This window comes from Misgurnus anguillicaudatus, chromosome 6 (assembly GCF_027580225.2).
Source record: "Misgurnus anguillicaudatus chromosome 6, ASM2758022v2, whole genome shotgun sequence".
Classification (NCBI taxonomy): Eukaryota; Metazoa; Chordata; class Actinopteri; order Cypriniformes; family Cobitidae; genus Misgurnus; species Misgurnus anguillicaudatus.
In genome coordinates, this window is record NC_073342.2 from 11972451 (window position 1) to 11980915 (window position 8465).

Here is an 8465-nt window from a genome sequence, read left to right on the forward strand (position 1 = left end):
TGTCCTTATAGGTAGACCTATTCTTAAAATAATTTATTTACTAAATTCTTATTTGAAAAAAATAATAAATCCTGATTAACCTCTACTTTCTACTATATGTTATAAGAGTAACATCCATTTACAAATAATTGAAGCATCCATATAAAATAAGTAAACGGGCAAAATAACACAAAAGATATACACCGAGTGGTATAGCATTAATAGGCTCACAATGGTACAAAACTGATTTTATAATACTGTGCACATATGAGACAAAAAGCAAAATATTCTAAACATGTTCTTAATACAATATATTTGAATAAACAATGAACCTTATAAACATGTCTTATGGAAATAAATAAGTTAAATGGGAAACCAAAATCACCAATACATTAGCCGGAGCAGACAGTTATACACAACAGATTAACATTAACTTCAGTGTCATTGCCTTGCAAAATATACAAGATCTCAACGTTCAAGCAGTTCAGCTGTTGAAACACATATTTAAACACATAGATGCCAAACTATAGATATAACCTAGATAGGCCTACAAAAGCTATAACAGGGAAATTTTAATTAGTTAAATCAGACTGAAAAAAGTCATGTTACTTAAGGTGATGTGCTGTGATAAAACAAGTAAGCTTGTAGTTTGTGAAGGATAACATACACGAGAGAAAAGGTCTGATGGGTAATGTAGTTTATAAGTTTATATGTAGTTGTAGTCTTCAGACGCCTAACTGTTTGTTGAGCCTGTTCAGTGCATCTCCAATGATGTCTAACTCATGTCTCAACTCCTCCACAACGTTATTGATGCTGGCTGTGTCCTTCAGGACGTCCACGCTCTGTGTGTATGGATTGTAACGAACCGAGAACGGCCGCTTAATGGTCTTTGCAAACTCCCTACAATAATATTTTATAAAAAAAAGAATAATAAGCATTACAGAACTTACAACATATATACATTCATATGCATTTTAACCTAAATTATTCAACTACCCTATTATATTATTCATCAATTATTGATTATTAATAAATTAACAGTAACAGGGGGTTGTTTTCAATTGCCCACATACCTCATTTTGGCCTTTGCTTCCTCAAAGGTGTCCGAAACAAAGTACACGTCCTGAAAGGTGGTAATGATGCACTCCTGTTTGCATGTCGCATTGGGGTCAAAGGGCAAGATTCTGGCGTTTCCTGATAAAGCATGCTAAACACAACACAAAACAAGATCATCCCTCTTTTCCAGTTGAAACGTGTACATAAAGTTAACATAAAGCTTTTGTGTTTAAACAAAGACTTCGATTCAAAGGTTCTTACCTTGAGCTCACTAATGGACGACAGCAGACCGGCTCCATACGCCCTTAACTTTCCATCTTGTTTACAAAGGCCAAACTCCACGGTGAAGAAATAACACTGAAAAACAATATGGCAGAAATAATAAATATTAAAAATACAATACACAAGAATAGCCATATGTATAAATTATTTTAAAACATAAAATAACAAAATAAGGAAGACTGTTTTTACTAACAGTGGCCAGTTTCTGAATAGAGTCATCAGATGCCCCAAGTGATGCGAGACCGATCTCTTGACTGAACTGGGCGAAGCTGGGCTCTGCCAAAAGAGGAACGTGTCCAAACAGCTCATGACATGTGTCTCTGAAACAGACAGACAAAGGTGTGTTCATATGACCATGAAAATTCTTACATCTGTATACATCATATTGCATAACAAGGCAAGGTCGATGAGGTCATCCTTTTAAAATTAAAATAAAAAATGAATGAAATAAATGTTTGATGAAACATTATCAAGTGCATTGTTTATACAGTATGATGCGTCAGCCTTGATTTATAATTGATAAATGATAAATGTATTTTGAACGCATTTTAATGTGGTTTTAATGTGTATACTTCTAAAGAGAGAGCTTTAATTTCCAGGTTATTCACAAACTTCAATATTAATGACTTAAATGCATAACAAGTTAAGTTTTAAAACTTAAATGCATACCCTTAGCATTCATGTATATCGTGAAGCCAAAACGGAAATGACTTAAACTGCAATTCATCGACTGGCCGTTATAAACTGGCTCCAAAATGGAGCTTAGCTAAGGGACCCAACATAATCTTTGACATAATTCGAACACTGCCTATAGGTAACTTCACTGACACTACGTCCATATTTTTTACAGTCTATGGGTTTGAAATTGGTATCAGATTGTTAGTGTACTCACGGTTCGGGTGTGTAGAGAGGATCAGAGCTGTGTCTGACATATTGAGTGCAGTGAAACACACGGAAGGCCAAACCTGCCAGAAAATCCCGTGGTGAGAGATATCCAGCCACAGGCCTTATGGTAAAGCCAGTGCGCTCTGAAATAGTGCAAAACAGGCACAAATACATACATTAATGAATACATTAATCGTACACGGGCACAAAATTGTGAGGATTTGGCAACACCTTCTGCCTCACCTTTAAGAAAACGTGAGACATCCTCCAGCTGTGGGATGTTGTCCTCGCGAAAGTCGCAGTGTTTGGTGAGCATGGGCAGGTTCTTCAGATATTCGCGGCAGGCGTGAGAGGGGTAGAGTTTATTTAACTCCCTGAACACGACTCCCCATGTTTTCACCTCCTCTTCTGTGAATTCAATGCGGGGAATTGGTTCTCCGCTGTGAGAAAGTAGGCACAACTTTAACACGCAATTGCAATGTCTTTTATATTAATTCAATCATTTTCATACTGGAATAAACAGCTTCCCGTAGCTCAATTGATAGAGCATTGCGTTAGCATTGCAAAAGTAATGGGTTTGAACCAAGGAAACACACATATTGATGAAAAAATGTATAGTTGCTTGTTTGTTCTGATAAACACACTTAGGAAAATATTTTGAGGAATGCATGTAACCAAACCAATAATGACCCCCATTCACTTCCATACGGGTTGGTTACAAACATTCCTTAAAATATGAAGAGTTTGGTTCCAAAACGCAATAAATCCATTTTGACAAATTTTGGTAAAAATGTGTTTTCTATACCAAGAAAGCGACAAGATGAAAACAACTATTTTCTGTTACAAACTTTCACATAGCATCTTTAGGTTATAAAATCATAAAAAATTCAAATCCATAACTTGATTTTCAAAGATTTATTATAAAAACAGATTATTTTTTCCACAAAATGCAATAAATCCATGACAAGTTTTTATTAAAAATGCTGTAAATCTATTGAATCAATAGCCTATATAAATGTGCATTCATCTTTCATTAATCAAAACACTTACTTTGTCATATTAAGAACACTGTCATTGCTGCGGTTATACTTGCCGTCGTCGCTTAACGGTTTTCACAGGGTTCAGCTGTAAAATGTTTTGGTCCTGCTTTTCGTTGACTTTGAGTAAAATTATGGAAAGTTTTTCATAAGATCCTCTGGGGTCAATGTTTTAGCATGAGAAGCTTGATGCTGTCGGGAGAACAAGCACCCGTCTCCCGAGTGCATCTCAGGGAAATTATTAGATGTTGATGGCTTACGTTTCTTTCCCGTTACAGAAAACCAGCACAGGTTTATCAATGCAATTAAAGTATTATTTTGTTTTGTTTGTTGATCACGAAGTACAAAGTAGATGAGGAAAACTAGGACTCCGTGTACTCAGCGTGCCGCCATTGTTTGTTTACATTGCGTGAATGGTGCGCTGTAATTTCTGGAGCGGATTTATTGCGTTCTGTAAAAAAGGAGGAGTGGCGTTTATCGCATTTTGGGAAAAAATAACACGGCGGATATTGGATTTTGCATAAAATTAAGAATTTACTTTAAACTACTGACCTGATATAATACTGATTTTGGCAGTAACTCATTTTTCTCAAAAATGGCGTTTATCGCGTTTTGGAACCAAACTCTTCATATCTTCCTTCGTGTTAATCAGAACAAAGAAATTTATACAGGTTTGTAACAACACAAGAGTGAGTTAATGATGACAGATTTTTTATTTTTGGGTGAACTATCCCTTTAAACTGGTCTAGCTGATTCTTCCAGTGATTTAATTCATTACAAATAAAAAGTTATTATTATGTTATCACATCAAGTTTACTATAGACCTAATAGCCTATAAACACTCACTGTTTGTAGCTCATGGCCAAGTCTGCAAAATACTTTCTCCGTTTGCGATAGACGTTATCCTTAAAGCCCTGTGGAGACACAACAGGATAGTGAGCGGTAAGTGATGACGTTATATCGATGACCAGCCATGACGTATATCAAGAAAAAAGTTGCGCGCTTACGGGATGATCAGCGTCGAGGTCTGATCCGTACATCAGCACGCGGTTCGCACATTTATCCAGGTCCGAAATCTTCTTCGGAAACCACGGCACGTTCTCCATATCTGCAAAAAGTTTACTCTATTAAATACTTTATTAACGTGCCTAGCAAAATCCGTTATTGTAATTAATTCACGTACCGCTTTCCTCTGGTAGACGGTTGTCGGGCGCGTCCATCTCAAGCACGTTCACGTGTTTCCTCAGCAGCTGAATGATTTCGTGCAGCTGCTCGCGGTTGCTGTCGCAGTCCACAAAGATGTCAAACTCCGAGTTGCGCCTTTTCGACTTTCTAGACTCGATGTGGACAAGGTTGACGTGCTTTTCCTGTTGGTTTGTGCATTACTGTTATTATATAGTCTATAGGCTAAAACATATCAAGTGATTAAACTCCAAACTAATTTTGCTTCTCACCTGAAAAAGTTTAAGTGCCTTTACAAGTCCACCGACTTCATTTTTCAGAGAGAACACAACAGCTGCTCTGCCTCTCTCTGTAGATTCGCTTTTGTTGTCTTTATTTTCCTCGATCTTTGGAAAAGCAGATTTGTTCATCTGTAAAACATGCAAACAGCATTGGTCAATGTGATGTTGGTCGCCAAGGATGCACAGATTGAAACACAAATGTAAAATAATGACTGTGCACAAAACAAATTATTACTTATATAACTTTATGATATATAATGAAATATCCACCCGATTTTAAACCCCAAACCTAATGCATGTACTCAGTGTGTGACAAGCAGATCAAGTGGATTAAAAGAGTGTCGTAAACAACACTTAATCACTTTATGCAAGGTCACTCGTGCAACTTTCATTGCATTTGTTTAGATGATTGTGAGCAATTCTTTATATGCGATTAGCTTTGTGTTTTGAATATATCCCCACCTATATTTAAACTTAAAAACTTTGAGTAAATGTTCATCCATGCCTTTTATTTATTATTTTAAGAATAATCAAATCAACAGTACGAACCATTTAAACTTAATTTAATTTAAATTATTTTAAACTTTTGAAATTATAAAAATAATAAAAATTATCACAGCCTAGCCTGGTGAAGAAGGTTAAATAAGTTTAAACTAAAAACTGATTAGCTATTAAAAAGATAAGAGAAAAAACCTGAATACAAATAAAACCAGAAACCGATGTAAGGCTAACAAAAACAGCTGCAAACAGGTTAACCAATTAATTAAAAGAATAATTCACCCGAAAATGTACATTTATTCAGCATTTTCTAACCCTCATGTTGTTCTAAACTTGTATAAATTTTTTATTGTGAATATATTTTAAGAAATGTTTGTGATCAAGCCGTTTTGTAGGAATAAATACTACAGAAGTTTGGTTAAAACATTGCTAAAAATATTTTCCTTTGTGTTCTGCAGAATAAAGAAATTTATATCGTTTTGGAACAACTTGGTGCGTAAATAAATGACAGAATTGTCATTTTGGGTGAACTGTTCCTTTAATGTTAACGTGTCTGCGTCAATTCAGTACCACGGACAGCGCCAGTCATTATGACCTAGCTGCTTAACATAAGCGCCAACAGAGACTGGAACATCTCAAGGTTGCAGACTTTGGATTGGGGTCAAGAAATAGTAGAAATAAATTAGAAAATTGAAGTACATTAGAAGTATAACAAGTAAACAAATAATAAATGTTTCATTTTTAAAGATGATTCATCAAAAGCTTTCCATACTGACCATGTTTCTTTTATCAATCATCTGGGAGAGAAATCGTCCCCGTCTTCCCGCCAGCAGGATTCCCGACCACATGATTGTATTGAATGCGTTATGATACAGAGTACTGCGGTTCATTCCAGTGTCTGACGTCTTTAAACAATCCCATTTGGACAGCGAGGAAGCCTATTACTAGTCCCCTGTTCTTTTAATCTAACACTGGATTAGGCTTCAATTAATCGCTCTTTTACGCACATCTCTGTTAAGTATACTTGATTTAATGCACCTTTGGCTTTTGTCAAGACGCAGGATTGGATTGGTAACGGTGTCAAGCGCGGATAAATAACACGTTTAGGAGACTGAAGCATTTGCGCGCTCGTGCCAAACCACCTGTCACATCCGATTTCCACTACACTCATCATTTCGCAAGAGACACCTGTTGTCACCATAAGGCTCAGACTGCAGCAGTTTTGCATTAAAACGTTTGCATTATCTAAAGTTTATTCATCAGTGCGTGTGCATGCATCCACCTCTTGTGTTCAGCAAAAAAGACTGATTAAAAATGTGCATTTAGTTTATTAATTAAAGTTGTAGTGTGTATGCTTGTTTTCTGCATACAATTGTTTATTTAAAAAAAGATTTGCATATTAAAGTTATAGCAGAAAAGATGAACAAACTTGCTTACTTCATTATTAAGTTGTTTCTCTTCCAGTGTCAGACCAATGTTCATGGAGTCAAAGGATCTTCCTCTGCGCGGTCCCTCGCTTTTGGTTGAGTACATGCTGATGTTTCGTACTATTTAAGTAGTCTGTAAACCGAGTTGTAAGTCTGTTATCTTTATTAGGTTAACCGAATGCGCCACAATCGTTTTAATAAAACCCACACAGCGCGCTTTGCTATTTATGAGGCGCGAGGGGGAGGCAGGGGTTGACTGACGGCTGTTAATCTTTCTCCTGACAGCAAATGGAAAATGAGCAGCCTCGCGCACGTCATGGGGATATTCATATGAGAGCCATATACCTTTTCATATTTTCTCTGACAATAAGATCAGTGCGTAAAGAGAGATTGAAAGCGTAACGTTAGGAGTTCAAACTCCCAACGCCCACAGAAGTCCAGAAATTCTTCCCTGAAATCTGTGTGATGAAAAGAGAAATATTACAGGATGCAAACATATAAATGCACTCTTTTAAAATAAACATGATGGGTTTGTCACAGAATAACCACTTCTGGTTACCCAAAGAACCTTTTGTGCCCAAAGGTGCAATAAGCTTTCAAAAATGTATTTTCTATGTATGGATATAAAACTTTCTCTATTTGGAAAGAGTGTACAAACATTTTATTGGTTAAATTACATTTGGTTTAAAGCGACTAACACGATCTTGCCAAAATATCTGAGCTATTTGTTTACCATATCACAACTAAAATAATAAAAAAATCATTGAATAAAATCTCTATCTAATATTTTATTATTAACATAACCACAGCAATCATTAAGATTAAAAGCAACTTGACACCATAACACTGTCAATATTGTGCCTGAAAACCCAGTGGTTACATTCATTATACAGACTGGCCTCACATACGTCAATGCTCAAGTGGGACTCTGCATTGAGCAGTGAATTGTAATACTGAGTCATGGCCAAACATTGTTTAATGATTATTTTTAATGCAAATATTTCTGCAAATACTTAATATTGTTGAATCAAACAGACGTATACAATTTTTCATAATAAAATTTTCCATTAAGAAGCAAAATATGCTTCAAATAAAACATAATGCAACCAAATTAACATGCTATTTTACTATACACATCATAGTTATTATAAGAGTACTTTAAGAGTAAAGATTTGGCCAAATTTAATGTAAATCATCATTCTTCATGGGCTGTATTGTGACAACAGTATTTTGTGTATAATATGCTGGATTTACTAAAAAAATGTATATACAGTGCATCATTTTTGCACCCACTTGTTTTACATGAAATCTTAAGCAATTGCAATATTTTAAGTAAGTTTTATATGGAATTTTAAGTAGTTTAACCTTAATATTTTGTTAAAGAATTGCTTAAAATTCCATGTGAAACTTTCTTAAAAAGAGTGACGCAAAAATTATGCACTATATATTAAAGTAAATCGAGCTAATAATTTTTAGTAAGTATTTTACTATTGAGCAGTGATGTTAAGAAGAGCCATGTAAAAAAATAAATATATATATATATATATATATATATATATATATATATATACACACACACACACACACACACACACACACACACAAACATACTGTACACATATTATATGGTGCTTGATTAATCTGGAGTGTTGTTAGCTGTGTTTTAAGAGGATTCAATTTGGCACTTTTTCCAAGTGATTTCTTATCCACAGTCAACGTGCTCAACCTTCGGCTTTGAGCAGGTTAACCCGCAGGATGTTTTTGCCTCCCTTAAGTGCCATGTAAGATTTGTGACGTACCCATGGGTCATGTTTAAATTAGGATGTAATTACCCAAGA

The 8465-nt window shown here is 35.3% G+C and overlaps 1 protein-coding gene across 2 annotated transcripts; it reads right to left on the reverse strand.

Moving 5' to 3' along the window:
• Positions 1-210: 210 nt before the first annotated feature.
• Positions 211-8118, reverse strand: tph1a (tryptophan hydroxylase 1 (tryptophan 5-monooxygenase) a). 2 transcript variants are annotated; one of them, XM_055192935.2, is made up of 11 exons: positions 6638-8118; positions 4694-4831; positions 4423-4606; positions 4247-4347; positions 4086-4153; positions 2446-2642; positions 2210-2345; positions 1511-1637; positions 1297-1392; positions 1053-1186; positions 211-879 (listed from the first exon to the last, which is right to left on the reverse strand). In XM_055192935.2, exons 1-11 carry the CDS (start codon positions 6731-6733, stop codon positions 705-707), a joined length of 1452 nt encoding a protein of 483 aa, XP_055048910.1. In that variant the 5' UTR covers positions 6734-8118; the 3' UTR covers positions 211-704. The 2 variants fall into 2 exon arrangements, with proteins under 2 accessions (XP_055048910.1, XP_055048909.2); XM_055192934.2 differs by lacking the exon at positions 6638-8118 and adding an exon at positions 5977-6572.
• Between the last annotated feature and the right edge of the window lie 347 nt (positions 8119-8465).